This window comes from Camelus ferus, chromosome 1, assembly GCF_009834535.1.
Source record: "Camelus ferus isolate YT-003-E chromosome 1, BCGSAC_Cfer_1.0, whole genome shotgun sequence".
NCBI lineage: Eukaryota > Metazoa > Chordata > Mammalia > Artiodactyla > Camelidae > Camelus > Camelus ferus.
The window spans coordinates 50,048,022-50,068,254 of NC_045696.1; the positions used below are offsets into that span (position 1 = coordinate 50,048,022).

Below are 20,233 nucleotides of genomic sequence, written 5' to 3' on the forward strand. Positions count from 1 at the left end.
CGCCACCTTACTATTTATTATCTGACCAGTTTTATGTCTTTTTTTTCTCTTCTTGAATTCCTGTGGATTAATTATTTATTTTTATTTCATTTCCCCTCCTCTGATAGTTGGTTAACTATACATTTCTATATCCATCTTTAAGTGGTTGACTTGGAAATTATGCATCCTTAAAATCCTATCTTATTATCTAATTTTATACGAGCTATTACCTTTTCATCTTTTACAACTGCATTTCCATAGCTTCATTGTCAACAGAGCTCTTGTCATCATGTTCAGAAATTAATGTGCTTTGACCCCAGTTTCTAGATGTGAGAAAGCCCAGTTTCCTGCCCTCATTACATAGTCTTAAATATATTGTATAGAAATAGAGAAGAGCTCCTGGCTTATCTGCCAGCTAGAGTTTCCATCTCTTCCTCCAGAAGATATCCTCCTCCTGAAGAAAAGTAGACATTCTACTCACATTCTAGCATTTCCCCACACTTTCTGGATACCTTTATGTTTGAGTAAATACTACAGAATAAGTTTAGATGTCAGTTATGGTGGGTGAATCCTGCTTACCTCTTAATCTATGATAATATCACATCACTATATCACAGATAATGATAGTCATTGTTCTATGGTATTAACTATAAATTAGTCTATTTTTATATTATGTTTTCCATAGGCAATAAAATAATAATTTTTCTCTTAAGTTTATCAGTTCTTTTTATCCAATTTTTGTTAGTTTCAAGGCTCACAAATTTTGTTCTTTGGAGGGCCAACTAACCATACCAGTCACTGTATGTGACTGTCATCATTTGTTTAATTCAGTGGATAACAATTGAAGTCACTCATTAGGAGTTCTTTTAATAGCTGTGTCAGTAATAATATTAGGTTGAACCATGTGATATTGATAATATTTCAATCTTTTTATCTATAAAATTAGTTATTTTATAAGGTTAAATCTAATATAATTAGGGAATATCATTTGACCATTATTAAGACAAGGCTAACAAAGCTTCCTATTATGAAACTTCCACTAACTTTGAGGGCTTTTCCCACTTTTTAATACCTGGGAATTTGATCAGTTCCTCCTTTCAGAGCAAACATGCCAAATTCTCAACTTTATTCCAAATTGCAAAGAGCTGGATTTTCTCTTTTCACCTCCCTTCCAACTTTTCCTTTTGAGTTAGGACAAGAATACATTGGATCTTGTGGCTGAAGGTCCAATGACAAACCAAACAATCTTTACCATTTTCTAGTGTCAAAGAATAATGTACTCTCTCCTTTCTGTTTAAACAAGGGACCCAAGGCAGTCATGCCTTCTCTACATTTTAGAGCAAGTGCTCTCATTCCTTTATAGAAGCCTAGAGTTTTGGTGACTATCTTGCCATGAAGTATCCCACTTAAATATCCTAATGAGTTACTAGGAGATGCAAAGAAATGATTCCATGCATCTGATAAAGAAATAACATTTCTCTGGGTTGTCACAGAGCTTCAGACAGTTAAGCCTATAGTTGTGTCATCCTTACCTTCAAAATACTATATACTTTTTAAATGAAGTTAAGTTGATTTACAGCTTTGTGTTAGTTTCTGGCATACAGCATACAGTCGTACATATATATACATATTCTTTTTCATATTCTTTTTTATTATAGGTTATTACATCATATTGAATATAGTTCCCTGTGCTATACTTTAAGACTTTGTTATTTATTTATATTATGTATAGTAGTTTGTATTTGCTAACCCTAAACTCCTAATTTATCCCTTCCCTCCTTTCCCTTTTGGTAACCATAAGTTTGTTTTCTACCTTTGAATGTGTTTCTGTTTTGTAAATAAATTCATTTGTCTCATTTTTTTAGATTCCACATATAAGTGATATCATGTGATTATTTGTTTTTCACTGTCTGACTTACTTCACTTAGTATGACAATCTCTAGTCCATCCATGTTGCTGCAAATGGCATTATTTCATTCTTTTTTATGGTTAAGTAGTATTTCATTGTATATATTATTGTGTATATATTCTTTTTAATGGCTGAGTAGTATTTCATTGTATATATGTATGTGATATATTATAGCACTATATATATATATATATATATATATATATATATATATATATATATATATATATACACCACAACTTCTTTATCCATTCATCTATCTATGGACATTTAGATTGCTTCTATGTCTTGGCTATTGTAAACAGTGCTGCTATGAAAATTGGGGTGCATGTATCTTTTCCAATTGCCGTTTTCTCAGGATATATGCCCAGGAATGGGATTGCTGGATCATATGGTAACTCTATTTTTAGTTTTTTAAGAAATCTCCATACTTTTGTCCATGGTGGCTGCACCAAATAATATTTTCACCAACAGTGTAGGAGGGTTCCCTTTTCCCCACACCCTCTCCAGCATTTATTGTTTGTGGACTTTTTAACAATGGCTACTCCGACCAGTGTGAAGTGATACCTCATAGCAGTTTTGATTTGCATTTCTCTGATAGTTAACTATATTGAGCATCTTTTCATAACTTATATTTTAACTTAAGTCTTAAATCATAGCCTAAGGCATTTTAAGTCTCATCCCTTGACCTTTATTTCTGGATGGTTTTTCAAACTAGTGGGCTACATCTCAGATTTCTGGAAGTTAACAAACACATGTACATATTTTGCTGAAACATACCCTCTTCTGTTAAAGCCTTAGCTTTTTCAAATCACATATTATCAGAAGATGTAATGGCTTAAACAATATATTTCCTCTCTCTCTTTTTCAAATTACCTTAATGATTTCCCTGAAGGATTTAGGTATAATGAGTCTAGGGTTTTTGTGTCTCTCCCACTTCAGACTCCAATATGCATGAACAGAGTTGCAACAAATTTCAATATTAAATATGAACTGAAGGATTGACAGACATCACTTGGGCAAATCAAACAAAATTTATTTATCTAAAGAACATCAAAATATACAGCAAAGGGATTAGCAACATTCTTCAAGGGAGATATCAACTTCTTCTGCAAATCAGCTTAATAATATCAGAGTAGACCAGCTAGCTAATACTAATCACACTGTAAGTGTTTAGTATTCAGATAATAACACTTCAATTTCTAGACGTTAAAATGAGAGTGAAATATTTTCTTTTTCCAGAATACTCATTGAGAAGGCAACTACTTTATTACAGATCATTTTAGAAACTAGACTATAGTACTTCAGCGTATCTTCTGCAGAAAGCACAAGCTAATGACTTTTTCAGAATCTGATTTGATAGGACAGCCTGCAATTGAACTTAAGGTGTTTAATTTTGAGTTTTATATCTTGATAGCTTTCATAAAATTGCTATGGGTGGGTGACAATATTAAATGTCAGTTTTGTAAGAAGATATCTTGTTTTATTAAGATAACTTTACATAATTTATATTTTTGTTTTTTATAATGATGAAAAGGTTAAAATATCTCCATAATCTGTCACATTCACCAAGACCCAAAAAGCATCACTAGCCTTCCATGATGTTGAATCATAAAGTTTAAATGAGTGAAGGAGACATCACAGTTTTTGGAAATCTAACAGTTTGCAAATAGCCAACTACAGGATGGTTGGAATGAGCACTTTAGTAAGCAGTCCAGATGGGCTAAACATAACCTTATTTAGGCCTAGGACATCTCATCAATCTCTGAATTAAGCAATCTCTGGGTTAATCTAAGTAAAGCGCAAAATGATGACTAACACAAAATGAGACTATTGTAAAGCATAATACACTCAGGTCAACACAAACCACTCTCTTTCATTATTTTCAACCTCTCCAGGCTATGCAACCTGGTTCAACTCAATGCTTAGAATTAGAACAACCAGTGATTTTCTTAGTGAGTCTGGTGGTCATGCTAACAGGCCACAGGATATATCCTACAGTCTTATAATGCTTTTACATGTGATTGACAGCTTGCTCTTTATACGACTTTAGTTTAATCATCCTTCTTCCCTCATAACTTCTAGAGTATTTTTCCACTGCCTTGACCATCCATTGTTATTGATGAGAAGTCAAATGTCAATCTGAAAATTGCAATAGTAAATATTATTGTATCTTCTCTTTGGTAGCATAGTATCTTCTCTTTATTGTTCGAGTTTTGAAACTTCCTAGTGCTATTTTTAGTTGTCTTTTTTTTTAATCTTTGATGTGATGGGTATTTGGTGAGTTCATTCAATCTGGAGACTCCAATCCTTCAACTCTGAATATTTCCTCATTTCCTTGAGAATTTCCCCCCTGTTCATTTAACATTCTCTTTTGATAAACCTCGATTAAGTGGGCAATAAAACATGTAGATTGGATTTTATATTATTTTATTATTTAATATTCATATCTCTTTTTCTTTTCTTTAAGCTATCTGGGAGATTTTCTAAAATTTGTCTTCAAACTCTTTAATTCAATTTTCCTTCTTTTGACAATCAGGTTTATAATTCTGAACTGCCTTTACAATTTAAAATTAATGTCACAAATTAAAGTTATTTTAAATCATCCCATTTGTTATCTCCACCAATCCCCTCCTCACCTCCACTACCATCATTTTAATTTTATGTTTCTTCTACTCAGTATTTCTCACTTTGATTACAGTCTACCATCAAAGTCCTCTGAGCCTTGACTGAAAGTTTACAGACTCTTTATTTGGTTTATTGTGTCTTGTGAAGAGATTAATTTTCCTTAAAGAAAAAGATCCAACAATCCTGTAGTTGGCTGCTGAAGAGAACAGGCAGCAATTAGCCAGGAGACTCTAAAAGCCAGAATGTGGAGGCCTTTTACTCTGGTGCCTAGTTATTCCCAAATGTTAAGTAAATTTCTTTCCCTCCATGTTTTTTGCCTGAGGGGTAAACATTTGTCTGTCCAAAGTTGTGCTTTGGGATATGGAAGTGGATGCTTTTGACTGCAACTTTTATTCTGTGATTCACTCTTCCTCTCTTTATCTTCTGAATCCTGAGCCTTTCCAGGCTCTCCAGGCTCTCTCTGCTCATATAGTCTCCTTTGTACGTAGCCGAGCCTGCAGTGACTTTCATCTTGCACCTTTATAGGCCATTCCTCTATGCTTTTTACATCTTTCATAAGTTTGTTTAAACCTTTTGCTAATGAAGATCTCTCTTCTATTTGTTATTTTTGGTTTAATCATTTTATTTTTGTTACTATTATTTTCATGGAGCCTCAGGAAAGAGTAGAAATAACTATTTTTGTTACATGTATCTCTTGAAACTGGAGTTAATCAGCATTTTTTTGTTTCCTAGTAAATTTCCCCAAATTATGAGAATGAATTATGCCAATTGAATAGCACATGTATCACCCATCAAACTATTGGGTAGATTATTCTGGTTAATTTCACTTCTCACTGAGATATAAATGTCTGTAAAAAGTAACATCAATTCAGAAGAGGACTTCTCCTTGCTTAGTTTTGTAACAAGTATTTGTGGTATAAATCAGTGATTCTGCTGAAACCTTGTATAGAGTTTTTTCCGCTGTGTTCTGTTGCCATTGACTTCAGAGCTGTGTTCATATTTTCATGCCAAATTCTTCCCATTTAGCTTCCTCCACCAACTTTGAATGAGCTATGTAGCATCTCATTGAAAAAAGAACATAGTTAAAACTAGAAACTGAGACAAAGTGATAGCTGAACAGTCAAAAATAAACGGCACAACGTTCCTCAACTAAAACACATAGACTTTCTAGTAGTATTTCAGGGAAGAAGTAATTGCTAACAAGGATTTCTCTTTTCCTTCAATGGTACTGGAAAATTAAAGCAGCAAATTAAAAAGGAATGAGAGTTTACAATGAGCAGAAAAATGACATCAATCTGACAATCAGAAAGAGGACAAAAACAGCCAATCACGAGAAGACCTAAGAATGTAAAATGCACAGTAGTTCATGCCATTTAATATAAGTGCAAATTTCCTAAAAGTCTATCCACAAAGTATAGGTTCATTTTTATATTACATTTAAGAAATACCATTGATAATCATAAAAAATGGCCTTTGTTAAGTTTAAATTGCAACAAAAGATAACATTATGTTCAGAAGTCTACATAGAAAGAAGTGAAGTTTATAATGCAATTTTAAAACATTGTGGTCAAAATAGCTACTGTAAAAGTGTTGATACTCAAAATTTTACAATTTGTGTTTTACTTAAGAGTACAGACCCTAGAATCAGACAGAACAGCACTTGCTCCCCAGTTTTGTCACCTAATCACTGTAGTTTTGGGCAATTTTCTTACATTTCAATGCCTCCATTTTGCCATTTGTACCAAATAACTGTGCTCACCTAGTTGATGTAAACAATTGGAGGGGTGTCCCCAATGTTCATAGCAGCACTATTTACGATAGACAAGACATGGAAGCAACCTAAATGTCCATCAAAAGGTGATGGGATAGAGAAGTTGTGGTATATATATACAATGGAGTACTACCCAGCTATAAAAAAGAATGAAATAATGCCATTTGCAGCAACATGGATCAACCTGGAGATCATCTTCATTCTCAGTGAAGTAAGCCAGAAAGAGAAAGAAAAATGCTGTAATATCACTCATGTGGAACCTGAAAAAAGGACATAAATAAACTTATTTACAAGCCAGAAACAGACTCACATAGAAAACAAACTTATAGTTACCAGGGGGAAAGGGAGTGGGAAGGAATAAATTGGGAGTTTGAGGTTTGCAGACACTAATTACTACATATAAAATAGATAAACAACGAGTTTCTTCTGTATAGCACAGGGAACTATGTTCAATATCTTGTAGTAACCTATAATGAAAAAGAATATGAAAGGGAGTATATATACATATATATGTATGACTGAAACATTATGCTGTACACCAGAAACTGACACAACATTGTAAACTGAATATACTTTAATAAAAAAATGAAGAGGTTGAAAAAGTATTCCTTTCTTCCCTTTTAGGTTCTTTGGTGAGTCTAATAATTAAAATTGTATGACAGATTAACAGGACAAAAACAAACAAAAGTTTAGTAACATGTATACATGGGAGATACCCAAGAAAACTGAGCAGGTCTTTGAAAGGACTGAAGACATCATGTAAAGTACCATCTTCAGCTAAAGACAAAAGAAGATGGTGGGGTGGGGAGTTAGTTATGGGAGGTTACCAGGAAAAGCACTATAAACAAGGGTAAGTTTATTATGTAGATTTAAATTGTTGCCTCCTCAATTGACAAGTTTCTAGAGATTTAGGGTCATCCACCTCCTCCTGGAACAAATGGAGATTTCTCTTATATACATGAACATGTCTGTTACAAAAAGGGTAAGTTCTACTTGATTTTCAGTGTTTCTCCTGTGTTTGCAGCTTCTTACAATCAGTCTAAAATAATCTTTATGTCAAAGAGACATATATTGGGGTGGCAAATATTGCTCCCCTACATAATCTTTATAAAATGCTTATCACATTGCTTAGACTATTAATCTTAAATACTAATTATTATTATAAATTTATTTTCTGAGGGTATTATGGAATCTTTGGAAATTTCATTTTAGTAATTGAATAATATTTCATCAAGTGAATGTATTACATTTTGCTTAATCATGTTTATGTGATTATATCTAAGTGAATATTTAAATGGCTATACTATTTGTTAATTCTTGAGAATGGTAGGATGATAATAAATGTTATCTGTCTTCGATTTGAATGCAGATTAGTATATTCTTTTATAAAATTCAGTATGGCAAGTAATCTAATAGTATCGATTTGAATGTCAACAAGGCAATGGTAAATCAAGGGCATTGCAGTTCAAAGGTACCAAAATGACAGTACAGTGTATAAAAAGAGGTATGGTCCCAAAGAATGTGTTTCTGATTTGTGTTTTTCAGGTTCTGCTCGTTCTTCTTATACTCGGCTGCATATAGTTGGTGTGCTTATAATTTTTCTATGTATTTCATTTATCATCTGTATTGTTCTGAGAAAGAAAAAGTAAGTTTTATTACTACCTGTCCTGATAGAGAAGGTGAGTAAAATCAGGCTAGTTTCAAATCTGGAAAAAAATAACCCAAGGGCTCTGGATCATAAAAAGAATCATGGAAAACTCTTTTCCATATCCTTGGTGATTTTGCAGTCAAGGATTTATCCTTATTAAGATGATACTCTACTTGGGATTGTTACAAAGGTAGGGTGTTAGTAATCATTCATGCTTTTGGTAAATTGAGTTTAAGGTTCTTTCTTGAGGACAGATTTTGACAAGAGAGAGCATATAGACTTCAGACAACTGGTGGGAGGAGGACTACTGGGTGGTAAAAAAAGCCTGAGGTTGGAAGTTTGAGATAAATCTACCTGACAGAGCCACAGTAAGATGACAGTGGTCCTACTTTACAGGACTAGTATAATGAAATATCCATTCAGTGATTTAACAAATACTTCCTGAGGGTCTATGTATTGCATTGTTCCCAGTGTGAGAGACAGAGACACAACTGAAACAGACAAGTTCTTTGCCATCAGAAGCTAAAGTCACAGTGGGGAGGGGTAGTCAAGAAAAGATAGAAGAAAATACTGGGTAGTGATAAGTACTATTTAGAAAACAAAGCAGAATGATATAATTGAAAAAGATCATGGGGCTAATTGATGTGGAGTGATCTCTTTGGGGAGATGACATTTAAACTGAGAACTAGGTCAGAAAAAATGTCATGAGTAAAGTTCTTGGCAGAGCATTCCACGCAAAAAAGGAGTTAGTATAGGTCCTTCAGTGGGAATGAGCTTGGTGTGCCCCAAGAAAAATGAGAAGGTCAGTGTAACCTTTTGAAGTATAGAATAATACTTCAAAAAATAGGAATGGGGCCAGAACAGATAAGGCCCACAGTCCTGGACAGGCATTTGGGCTTTTAACTATCTGCAATATCAATCCATTGAAGTACTTAAAACCAAGGAGTACAAGGAACCAGATTTAAGTACCTGAAATTTACAGAGATGATAAGGGCCAGAGTTATAAATTTGGGAGTATAGTAGGAAATTTCTCCAGGAAATTTATAAATCATATCAAAACATTATTAAAAATCAGTGATCAAAAATATTATTGAAAAGATATTTTGTCTGTCAGGAGAGCTTCAATCTCTCAATTTTTAATTCAGAGCATGCTCTTACAATGGACTCCATTTGGGGGAGGGTTTGGGCTGATTCAACAATGGATCCATTACTGTCATTATATCTGTAGGTCAGAGAATGTGCTTCAAAACACGCTCCACCTGAGATAACCTAACTGGACACCCGAATGAGCCACACACCCGAATGAGCACAGGTAATTGGAAGATGCGTAATTTTTGTTGTCATTGTATATACTTCAAATTTAAGACAACTAACCTTCCATATTAAATCTTCCATTTGGTAGCAGCAATCATTATTTTAAAAATAAATGGAAGAAAAAGATTGTTTACATATCCAGTTTCATGAATTACTGCTTTCAGATAAGGTTATATTAATATTAATGTCTTTGAATGTTTCTACTCATTCCCTGATTCACTGTCTATTCACTTCTCCCACTGTTACCAGTTTAATGACTGCTTTGACTTACGGGATTTTTTTCTGATTATTAAGTATGAGCATGTCTTATGTATTGTTAACCATTCAGGTTTCCTCTTCTGTAACATTCTTTTTTTTTTTTTTAATTGAAGTACAATTAGTTATAATGTGTCAGTTTCTGGTGTACAGCATACTGTCCCAGTCATGCATATACATACATATATTCCTTTTCATATTCTTTCTTATTAAGGGTTATTACAAGATATTGAGTATGGTCCCCTGTGCTATACAGAAGGAATTTTTAGAATCTATTTTTATATATAGTGCCTAACATTTGCAAATCTCAAACTCCCAAATTTATCCCTTCCCATCTCCTGTCACCCAGTAACCATAAGATTGTTTACTATGTCTGCAAGTCTGTTTCTGTAATGTTGTTGTCTACATCTTCATATGATCTCTGTCTATATTTGCAGAAATTCTTTATATCCTAGATCCTTTATGTACTAGATACCGATTACTTCTCCCTATTTTGCATAACTCCATTAAATTTCTCAGTTTTATCATTAAAAGAAGTCTTTAATGTTTTGATGTTGTTAAATCCACATTTTTTCACCCAATAGTTTGAGTTTGGGATCTTATTTAAGAAGTCCTCATTCACCTAAATTCACAAAAATATAATCATATTTATTAGCTTCCTATTTTTTCTATTTTATATATAGGTATTTAAACCTTTGTACATAATGTAGACTTGATATATAGTATTAAATGTTGTTATATAATGATTCAGATTTCCCACCATCAGCTTCTATACAATCTGTTCTTCCCTTCTCTTACTTATGAACTCCATTTCCATCTCTCTCAGGTGGAACTTTTGTTCCATTGTTTAATTTTTTGTTTTTTTTTTAAATGCATATTGTTTTTATTTCGACAACTTTTTGTTATGTGTTAAAATGTGATAGGGAGAGATTTCCCTCTTTTCTTTCTTAACTTGATATTTCAATTCAGAGATGCACAAGCACACGCATACGTCATGAACTAAGTTTACTAAGTTCTTTAAAAAATGTGGCTGGAATTTTGGTTAGTCCTACACTTGAATTTTTAGATTAATTTAATTTTGGAAGTATCGATATCTTTACAGTGTAATTTGCTCCACCTATAAATATGTCATCCATTTATTCATGGACGCCTTTCAGGAAAATTTAAAAATTTTCTTTCTGCAGGGTTTATGTAATTTTTGTTAAGTTAATTCCCTGGTACTTTTAATCTGTTCACTATAATGAATGGTATCATTTTTAAATGAAATTTTCTAGCTGATTATTAGTGGTTTAGGAACAGTTATGGATTTTGAAGTTAACCTGTAGCTGGAAACCTTGCTAAACTCTATTTATTCAAAGCTTTTCTGTTGATCTAATGATTTTCCCTGTAAATAACCATCTGTCTTGCACATAATGACATTTTTGCTTTAAAACATTTCTGAATTTAAAGACCATGTCTAAAATTTATCTAAGTATGATATTTGCTACAGTTTTTGGCTGTTAAGCACATTATCAAGTTTAGGAGATGTTTCATTATTTCCATTTTCTGTGGTTTTATCATATATAGGTTGTTGAACTTAAGAAATAATTTTTTGTACCTGTTAAGACAATGATACGAATTTTCCAAAGCAGTCCACTAATATGATAAATTACATTGACAGATTTTCTAGTGCTAAACTATTCTGGGATTTTTTTTTCCGCTTTATAAGTAAAACACGACTATACTTTTATTTTTTGGCTTTAAAATAAAGATTACAAATTAGGCTTTGAAATTAACACTAGCCTCAAAGAAAGGGTTTAGTCATTTAGTATTTCTTCTTTTAGAAATATGTACGAGAGCGATTTCTTTTCCTTAACAACCATCTGGATTTATGGATGTTTTGGTAGTAGAATTCTTTCATTTCAACTGAGTTCCTTTCAAAATTGTTGGCTTATTCAGTTTTCAATTTCTCATAATTTTTTATCCTCTTACTTCTATTTTTTAGTTTGTTGGGGTAAGAACATTTAACATGAGCTCTATCCTCTTAACAAAATTTTTTAAGCATATGATGTAGTATTGTTGATTATCAGTACAACATGGAGCAGATCTCTAGAACTTGTTTGTAAGTTGCTTAACTTATGCCCATTGATTAGTAACTCCCCATTTCTCTGTCTCCTCAGCCCCTGGCAACTACCATTTCACTCTCTGATTCTATGAATTCGATTATTTTAGGTACTTCACACAAGTGCAATCGTGCGGCGCCTGTCTTTTGTGACTGGCTTATTTTACTTAGCATAGTGCCCTTGAGGTTCAGCTATGTTGTCACATATTGCAGAATTTCCTTCTTTTTAAGGCTGCATAGTATTCCATTGTTTGTACATACCACATATCCTTTATTCCATTCATTTCTGGATGAATATTTAGGTTGTTTCTACACCTTGGCTAATGTGCATAGTGCTGCAATGAACACAAGGGTGCTAATATCTCTTTTAGATCCTGATTTCAATTTTTTTTGCATAAATACCCAGAAGTGGGATTGGATTATATATAGTTCAATTTTAAATTTTTTGAGAAACCTCCATGGTGTTTTCCATAGTGGCCATACCATTTTGCATTCCCACCAGCAGCAAACAAGTGTTCCAACTTCTCCACATTCTCATCAACACTTGTTGTGTTTCGTTTTTTGATAATAGCCATGCTGACAGATGCCAGGTGATATCTCACTGTGGTATTGATCTTCATTTCCCTGATAATTAGTGTCATTGAGTATGTTTTCATATACTTGTTGGCCATTTATATCTTCTTTGAAGAAATATCTGTTCAAATCCTTAGCCTATTTGTTTGTTGGGTTATAGGGTTTTTTTTTGCTACTGAGTTTTAGTAATTTTTAAATATATTTTGGTGATAACCCTCATCAGATACATGGTCTGAAATAATTTTTCTCAGGATCATGTTATCTTTTATTACTAGCACTGATTAATTTAAAAACACACTTGGAAACTTGCCCTAAATAAAATAGAAACTAGTTTTAGAAACTTATTAGGCCAAATGATGTGACTGTAACCGGAAGAAATAAGGCTTAGAACAGTCCCATGTGCAAGCACTTCAGGGCTGCTACAAGACCTCTGAGATTCAGAAGGAGGACAAACCCTGAGAGTGACCAAATGCTGTCGCCATCCTAGAGCTACTTGCCTGTGTACCTGAGCGATTGTTTCCTGTTCCATAACTGGAAAACACATGAATAGGCTATGGTTTTAAATGTCATTAGTACAGCGAGAAACCAACATTTGCATGCTTGTGATGGGTTTTATGACTCTTAAAGACCTCTGGAAGTATTTCTCTTGTTCTGTAGGTTGGCCCTTACGCTGCTGATTTTTTCCTTCATTGTGCAGAAGTTTTTTAGCTTAATATAGTCCTGCTTGTCTATTTTTGTTTTTGTGGCCTGTACTTTTGGTGTCATTTCCATGAAGTCATTGCCAAGACCAATGTCATGAAGTTTTTTCCCTAGGAGTTTTCTAGGAGTTTAACAGTTTAAACTCTGACATTTAAGTTTTTAATTCATTTTGAGTTTATTTTTCTGTATGATGTAAAATAAAGGTCCAGTTGTATCCTTTTGTATGTGGATATCCAGTTTTCACAACATCATTTGTTCAAGAGACAGTCCTTTCCCCATTATGTGTCTTGGCACCTTGTCAAAGATCGGTTGACTGTATAGTGTAGATTTAATTCTGAGTTCTCTATTCTATTCCATTGATCCGTATGTCTCTCTTCATGCTAGTTCCAAGCTATTTTGAATTACTGTAACCTTGTACTATATTCTGAAATCAAGAAGTGTGATACCTCCAGCTTCATTCTTCTTTCTCAAGGCTGATTTGGCTATTTGTGGGCTTTCTGTGTTCCATATGGATTATAGAATTGTTTTTCTATTTTAAAAAATGCTATGGGAATTTTGATAGGAATTGCACAAAAAACCTAATGCTACTTCTTAAGGAGCTATAAAAAGAAGCAAAAAACTGAGTCAAGAGTTAGGTGAAGGAAGGAAGTTACAAAGATTAAATAAAATAGAAAATAGAAAAAATCAACTAGACTAAGAGTTCGTTTTTGAAAAGATAAAATTGATAAACCATTAACTAGACTAACAAAAAAAGAGAGAAGACTCAAATAAATTAAATAAAAAATGAAAGAATAGACATTATGACTGATGCACAGAAATAAAAAATATCGTAAGAGACTGCTATGAAAAATTATATGCCAACAAACTGGATAACCTAGAAGAAATAGATAAATTCCTAGTAACATACAACCTATCAAAACTAAATCATGAAGAAGTAGAAAGTCTGAACAGAAATATAACCAGTATGGAGATTGAATCAGTAACCGAAAACCTCTGAACAAAGGGAAGTCCAGGACTAGATGGCTTCACTACAGAATCCCACCAAGCATTTAAACAAGAATTAATACTAGGGCTTCTCAAGCTCTTTCAAGAAATTGAGAAGGAGGCATCAGTTCCAAACTCATTTTACTAGGTCAGCTTTACCTTGATAGCAAAGCCAGACAAAGACATCACAAGAAAAGAAAAACTACTGGCCAATATCCTAAAAATATATATATATATGTAAAAATCCTCAACAGGAAATTGAATTCAACAGCACATTAAAAGCCTCTTACAGGCTTGGACTTTGTCAAGATGGTGGAGTAGGGAGACCCTGAGCAAACCTCTGCCCATAGGCACACCAAAATTACAATGATTTACAGGGCAATTATAAATAAGGACAACTAAAAACTAGCAAAAAAAAGATCTTCTACAGCTAAAGATATACAGATGGAATCACAATAAGGTGGTAAGAGGATGGGAGACGCAGTATAGTCAAGACTACACCTCCAGTTACGTGGACCCACAAACAGGAGGATAATCATAATTGCAGAGGTTACACCCAAGGAACCAGGGGTCCACCCCACATCAAACTCCCCTGCCTGGGGGTTTTTCACTGGGAAGACGAGTCCCCAGAACATCTGGCTTTGAAGGCCAGTGGGGCATGCATTCAGGAGAGCCAGAAAGCTGTAGGAAAGAGAGACTCCACTCTTAAAGGGCACACACAAAATCTCACACACTCAGAGACCCAAGGCAGAAGCAGTAATTGAAAGGAGCCTGGGTCAGACTCATTTGCTGATCTTGTAGAGCTTCCTGAAGAGGCAGGAGGCAACTGGCACTCACCCTGAGGACACAGATGCTGGCGAGACCTGGCCCTGCCCACCAGTGGGTCAGCACCAGTCCTGGGACTTGGTCTCACCCAACAGTGGGTAGGCACCAGCCCTGAGAACCCCAGGCCACCACAGTCAGACATACCAGAACCCAGTCCCACCCACCAGCAGGCAAAAATCAACCCATTAACTAAGAGACCTCTGCAGACAGCTGCAGTGGGAACTGGCCCTGCCCAGTGGTGGACAGGCATCATCCACAGGACCTCCTAGGCTCCAGTCCTGCCCATCAGTGGGCCAGCACTATCCCCAGGACCTCCTGAATACCACAGTCATCTGCAATAAGACACAAACCCACTAATCAATAGGCTGGCACCAGTTCCGGGACGTGGCTCCACCCACCAGTGTCTGTCTGGCAGACACTACACTAGGCAGGGCCTGACAATCAACTAGGCAAGGGGCCAGCCATTCTTACCAGTGACCCACTGTAGCCAGTCCTGCCACAATTAAAGGGCCTATGCAGTTCACCTAGAGGCATCCCTAGAGCATATACTTCTGTTTAACAGAAGGGAGTATGCTGCAGGGCACCATAAAACATCTTCTACATTAGGCCACTTTTCCAAGATCTGTAAATGTAACAAACATACCTAATACATAAACATAAAAACAGAAAATCAGGAAAAATGAAATGACAAAGGAATATATTCAAAATGAAGGAACGGGATAATAACTTAGAAGAAAAGCTAAGCAAAGTGGAGATAGGAAATCTACCTAATAAGAGTTCAAGGTAATAATCATGAAGATGCTCAATGAATTTGAGAGAAGAATGGATGAACACAGTAATAAGTTTGACAAAAAGTTAGAAAATGTAAAAAAGAGCTAAACAAAGTTGAAGAATATAATAACTTACATAAAAAATACACACTAGAAGGAATCAACAGCATATTAGATGACACAAAGGAATGGGTCAGCATACGAGGAGACAGAGTAGTGGAAATCACTGATGCTGAACATGAAAAAGAAAAATTAACTTTAAAAAGTGAGGACAGTTTAAGAGACTTCTGGAACAACATCAGGGGTACCAACATTCTCATGATAAGAAACCCAGGAGGACAAGAGAAAGTGGCAGAGACTTATTTGAAGATATAATAGCTGAAAACTTCCCTCTCCTGGGAAAAGAACAAATATCCAGGTACAGGTTGCACAGACAGTCCCAAAGAGGAAAAACCCAAAAGAAGACTACACCGAGACACATTGTTTTTAAAATGGCAAAAATTAAAGACAGAATATTAAAAGCAGCCAAGGAAAAGCAAAATGTTATACACAAAGGAACTCCTGCTGACTTTTCAGCAGAAACTCTGCAGGCTAGAATGAATGCAGGCGTGATGTATTTAAAGTGACGAAAGGAAAAACCTACAAACAATAATACTCTACCCATCACGATTTTCATTCATATGTGATGGAGAAAGTAAAAATTTATACACAAGCAAAAGCTGAATAAGTGGAGCTGGGTCCTGACCCTCTAGCGGGCAGGGCTATGTCCAGGGGCATATCTAGAGGCATTTGTGGGCTCAGGAAGTCTGCTGATGGGTAGAGCTGTGTTCCCATCTGGTATATTGTTTGGCCTGAGGTGTCCCAGTACTTAAGCCTACAGGCTGTTGAGTGGAGCCAGCTCTTGGTGCTAATAATCCAAGCCAGATGTCAGCCTCCAGGGAAAGCTTATACAGATGAATACTCCCCAAATGTTCTCCACCAGCTTTTATTTCCCAAGGGGGAGCCACAGCCACACTCACCTCTCAGGAGACCTTCCAAAAACCAGCAGGCAGGTCTAGCCCAGGTTCCTATGAAATCACTGTCTCTTCCCCTGGTCCCAGTGCATGTGAGATTCTGTGTGTGATCCAAGAGAGTGAAGTCTCTGTTTCCCCCTATCCTATGGAGCTCCTGCAATTAAGCCCAGGTGGTCTTCAAAAACAAATGCTCTGCAGACTTCTTCTCTTGATGTTGGACCTCTGGGCCCACTCACCAGTGGGCAAGCACCAACCCCTCCTGTCAGGCCTGCACAAGCCTCTAGTCCAGCTTCACCTACCAAGGGGCAGATACCAGAAGTAAGAAAACAACAATCCCACAGCCTGTGGAAGGTGTCCACAAATGCAGGCCAGACTCTACCCTGGGACCAGCTGAACCCTGGTCCTTGAGTGACAAGATGGGAGTGCACTGCTGGGATGCATATGATAGCTCATACAAAGGGCCATTTCTTCAAGGTTGAGAAATGTAACAATTTCTTAGAAAGGTACAATTTGCCAAGACTAAACCAGAAGAAATAGAAAATATGAATAGACCAATTACCAGTACAGAAATCAAATCAGTAATTTTAAAACTCCCAATAAACTGCAGGACCAGATGACTTCACAGGTGAATTATACAAAACATTTAGAGAAAGGTTAACACCTATCCTTCTGAAACTATTCCAAGAAATTGCAGAGGAATGAACACTTCCAAATTCATTCTATGAGGCCACCATCATCCTGAGACCAAAATCAGACAAAGATATCACACACAAATAAAGAAAATTACAGGCCAATATCACTTATGAATATAGATGCAAAAATCCTCAAGAATATAATAGGAAATAGAAATATATAAAGCATTAAAAGGATCATACACCAAATCAAGTGAGATTTATCTCAGACAGGTAAGGATGATTCAGTATCCACAAATCAATCAATGTGATACATTATATTAACAAACTGAAGAATAAAAACCATATGATCATCTCAATTGATGCAGAAGAAGCTTTTGATAAAATTCAGCATCCATTTATGATAAAGACTCTTCATAAAGTGGGCATAGAGGGAACATACCTTAAAATAAAGGCCATAAGCTAACATCATACTCAGTGGGGAAAAGCTGAAAGCATTTCCTCTAAGATCTGGAACAAGACAGGAATGCCCACTCTCACCACTTTCATTCAACGTACTTTTGGAAGTCCTAGCCATAGCAGTATGAGAAGAAAAAGAAAAAAAAAAAAAAGGAATCCAAATTGGAAAAGAAGAAGTAAAACTGTCCCTGTTTACAAATAACATGATACTATACATAGAAAATCCTAAAGATGCTACCAAAAAAGTACTATAGCTCATCAATGAATTTGGTAAAGTTGCGGGATACAAAATCAATACACATAAGTCAGTTGCATTTCTATTCACTAAGAACAAAATAGCATAAAAAAGAAATTAAGGAAATGATTCCATTCACCACCCATCAAAAAGAATAAAATACCTAGGAATAAACCTACTAAGAGGCAAAGGATCTGACTCCAAAAACCACGAGACACTGAAGAAAGACACTGAAAATGACACAAGCAGATGGAATGAAATGCCATGTTCTTGGATTGGAAGAATCAATATTTTTAAAATGGCCATACTACCCAAGGCAATATACAGATTCAATGCAATGCCTATAAAATAACCAATGACATTTTCAGAGAACTGGAGCAAAAAATGTTAAAAGACCCTGAATAGACAAAACAATCTTGAGAAAGAAGAATGGAGCTGGGGAATCATGCTCCATGACTTTAGACCATGCTACAAAACTACAGTAATCAAAACAGTATGGTACTGCCACAAAAACAGAGACGCAGATCAACGGAACAGGATAGAAAGTCCAGAAATAAACGTACACACTTATGGTCAATTAATCTATAATAAAGGAGGCAAAAATATACAATGGAGAAAAGACAGTCTCTTCAATAAATGTTGCTGGGAAAACTAGACAGCTACTTCTAAAAGAATGAAATTAGAGCATTCTCTAACACCATATACAAAAACAAACTCAAAATGGATTAAAGTCCTAAATGTAAGACTGGATACTATAAAACTAGAGGAAAACATAGGCAGAACACTGTTTGACATAAATCACAGCAATATTTTTTTTCAAACAAGCTTCTAGAGTAATGGAAATAAAAGTAAAAATAAACAAATGAGACCTAATTAAACTTAAAAGCTTTTGCACAGCTAAAGATACCATTAACAAAATAAAAAGACAACCTACAGAATGGGAGAAAATATTTGCAAATGATGCAACTGACAAGGGACTAATTTCCAAAATATACAAACAGCTCATGTAGCTTAACATAAAAAACCCCAAACAACCCAATCAAAAAATGGGTAGAAGACCTAAATAGACATTTCTCCAAAGACATCCAGATGGCCAGCAGGCACATGAAAGAATGCTCAATATTGCTATTTATTAGAGAAATGCAAATAAAAACTACAATAATGTATCACCTCACACCAGTCAGAATGGCCATCACTAAAAATCTTCAAGTAATAAATGCTGAAGAGGGTGTGAAGAAAAGGAACCCTCCTACACTGTTGGTTTGAATGTTAATTGGTGCAGCCACTATGAAGGACAGTATGGAGGTTCCTTTAAAAATTAAAAATGCACTTACCATATGATCCAGCAATCACACTCCTGGGCATACATCCAGAGAAACTATAGTTGGAAAAGATACATGCACCTCAATGTTCACAGCAGCCCTATTTACAACAGCCAAGACATGGAAACAACCTAAGTGTCCATCACCAGATGAATGAAAAAAGATGTGGTATCTATCTATCTATCTATATCTCTATATATTTCTGTCTCTCTCCATATATGAAATAATGGAATGTTACTGAGTCATACAAAACAATAAGTAATGCCATTTGCAGCAACATGGATGGGCCCAGAGACTATCATATTAAGTGGAGGAAGCCAGGCAGAGAAAGAATACTATCATATGATGTCACTTATATGTGCAATTTTTAAAGAAATGATACAAATTTTATTTACAAACCAGAAATAGATTCATGGATATAGAAAAAAAAAACCACTGGTTATAAAAAAGGAAAGGGGAGAGGGATAGATTAGGAGTTTAGGATTAACAGATACACATTATTATATATAAAATAGATAAACAATAAGGACCTACTGTATAGCACAATTAGTTGTAATAAGCTGTAATGAAAAGAAACTGAAAAAATATATATGTATGTATATGTATAACTGAATTGCTTTGCTGTATACCTGAAACTGACATTGTAAATCGATTAAACTTCAATAAAAAATAAGAAATAAAATAAGACAGAGAAATAAAATAAGACAGAGTGGCTGAATGAAAAGAAAAGCCCATATATATATGCTACTTACAAGAAACTCATGTCAGATCTAAAGATACACTAGCCGGAAGGTACGGGGATGGAAAAGGTATTCCACACAAATGGAAATCAAAAGAAAGCTGGGGATGTGATACTTGTATCAGACAAAATAGGCTTTGAAACAAAGATGTAACAAGACACAAAGAAGGACATTACACATTGATAAAGGGATCAATCCAACAGGAACGTGTAACAATTGCAAACATATATACACTCAACCTAGGAGCACCTAAATATATAAAGGAAATAGTAACATACATAAAGGGAGAAATTTACACTGATACAGTAACAGTAAGGGACATTAACACCCCACTTATATCAATGGACAGATCGTCCAGACAGAAAAATAATAATGA

At 35.0% G+C, this 20,233-nt stretch overlaps 1 protein-coding gene across 2 annotated transcripts in view; it reads left to right on the forward strand.

Moving 5' to 3' along the window:
* Positions 1 to 20,233, forward strand: part of LOC106731230 (OX-2 membrane glycoprotein-like) — a 31,233-nt gene that overhangs the window by 7,580 nt on the left and 3,420 nt on the right. Inside the window, exons 4-5 of one of the 2 annotated variants that reach the window (XR_004319624.1) lie at positions 7,833 to 7,966; positions 9,164 to 9,247. Coding sequence is in view for 1 of the 2 variants with exons in the window: in XM_032479129.1 (XP_032335020.1) it covers positions 7,833 to 7,932; positions 9,164 to 9,203 (140 nt within the window). In the remaining variant the exon portion in view is untranslated. The remainder of the gene's footprint in view (positions 1 to 7,832; positions 7,967 to 9,163; positions 9,248 to 20,233) is intronic. The other variant, XM_032479129.1, reaches the window with a different exon arrangement.